The following is a 1,558-nucleotide window of genomic DNA, read 5'->3' on the forward strand; positions in this document are numbered from 1 at the left end:
AAAAAAAAAAAAAAAAAAGAAGAAGATTGAGAAACATCATATTACAATATGAATGTCTCCGTTTCCTTCCCCAGCTGCTCCCAGGAAGACCTCACCTAATGTAACTACACAACCCCAGGGAGCCTGGGTTCCACTGAGGCCTTCTCATAGCCTCCTCTGTCTCTGTCCTTCATCAGATGGTGTGAGCATCCTCCAATCGGCTGGGCTGCGCCATCCACACCTGTAATAGCATCAGTGTCTGGGGCAGCATCTGGCATCAGGCAGCATACCTGGTCTGCAACTACGCCGTTAAGTAAGTGCCTGCACCAAGGCAAAGGGGTCCCTGGGGCAGGAGGGTGGGCTCTGAGAAATCAAAGAAAGAAAGGTAGATTCCATATCTCTTCTTCATTCTAAATGCCCTCAGTACCGTACAATTTGGGTATGGTATGTGATCTTTGCTGAATCCCTTAGAGAGAGAGGGGGTCTCTTGGTTTTACAGAACAAACCAAGGCTTACAGTTTGGGCACAGTGGCTCAGGCCTATAAACTCAGCACTTTGGGAGGCTGAGGTGGGAGGACTGCTTGGGTCCAGAAGTTCGAGACCAGCCTGAGCAGTATAGGGAGACCCCCATCTCTGCACACAATTAAAAACTTAGCTGCGCATGGTGGCACGTGCTTGTAGTCTTAGCTACTCAGAAGGCTGAGTTGGAAGGATTGCTTGAGCCCAGGATGTCAAAGGCTGCAGTAAACTGGGGGTAAGAGCAAAACCCTGTCTCAAAAAACAAAATTAAAAACAAAAAAGGAAAGGAAAAAAAGAGAAACCAAGGCTTGAAGATGTGAACTTGCCCCAGGTCCCAGAGCTGGCGAATGGCAGCGCTGAGATCTGGACATCTGCGTGAAGGTTGCTCACCTAACGCTCCTCTGTTTCCCTGGGACCTTTTCTCTTCCGGGGGCAACTGGATTGGCGAGGCCCCATACAAAATGGGAAAGCCGTGCTCCACCTGTGCCCCCAGTTACCAAAGCAGCTGCAATAGCAACGTATGCTTCTCTGGGCTGAAATCCAATACAGGTATTGATCGACTTACGACCTATGCAACTTACAACCATTTGACTTTACGACCACAATCGCTAGCCACGACTGCTCCACATCTGGCAGCGCAAACGTTGCCCAGCTGGGCATACGACAGTGCGGACCAGCTTCCGGCAGCACTACCATCTCTGCGTGCACCATTTCAACTGTACATATAGCCTACTCAACTTACGACCAAATCGTGTTATGACCGGTCCGTGGTCCCGACCGTGGTCATAAGTCGAGCACTAGCTGTAAGCTCCTGAGCTTCTGAATTTTCTCTGGGCTTTGGTGCATCTCCAGCTGGAGCTGACCCTCCACGTCCTGTCTTCAAAAAACTAGGTGGAGGAATAATATTTTCTTTAAAGGATATGAGTTACAATCATCCCTATTCAACTTTCCCTCCTAGATTCCCTTTCTTAAATGTCCAACATGTGTCAGAAGAAAATGACCTCCTTGCCTTCCTTCTTTCCTACTTGCATCTTTCTTTTCTTGGGCCTCCAGAAAAGAG

The 1,558-nt window shown here is 48.7% G+C and overlaps 1 protein-coding gene across 1 annotated transcript in view; it reads left to right on the plus strand.

Moving 5' to 3' along the window:
* Nucleotides 1–1,226, plus strand: part of R3HDML (R3H domain containing like) — a 13,621-nt gene extending 12,395 nt beyond the window's left edge. Inside the window, 2 exon segments of the mRNA XM_037742975.1 lie at nucleotides 177–292; nucleotides 929–1,226. Of these exon segments, the coding sequence (XP_037598903.1) occupies nucleotides 177–292; nucleotides 929–1,226 (414 nt within the window).
* Nucleotides 1,227–1,558: the final 332 nt, after the last annotated feature.

Source organism: Cebus imitator, unplaced genomic scaffold (assembly GCF_001604975.1).
Source record: "Cebus imitator isolate Cc_AM_T3 unplaced genomic scaffold, Cebus_imitator-1.0 Scaffold132, whole genome shotgun sequence".
Classification (NCBI taxonomy): Eukaryota; Metazoa; Chordata; class Mammalia; order Primates; family Cebidae; genus Cebus; species Cebus imitator.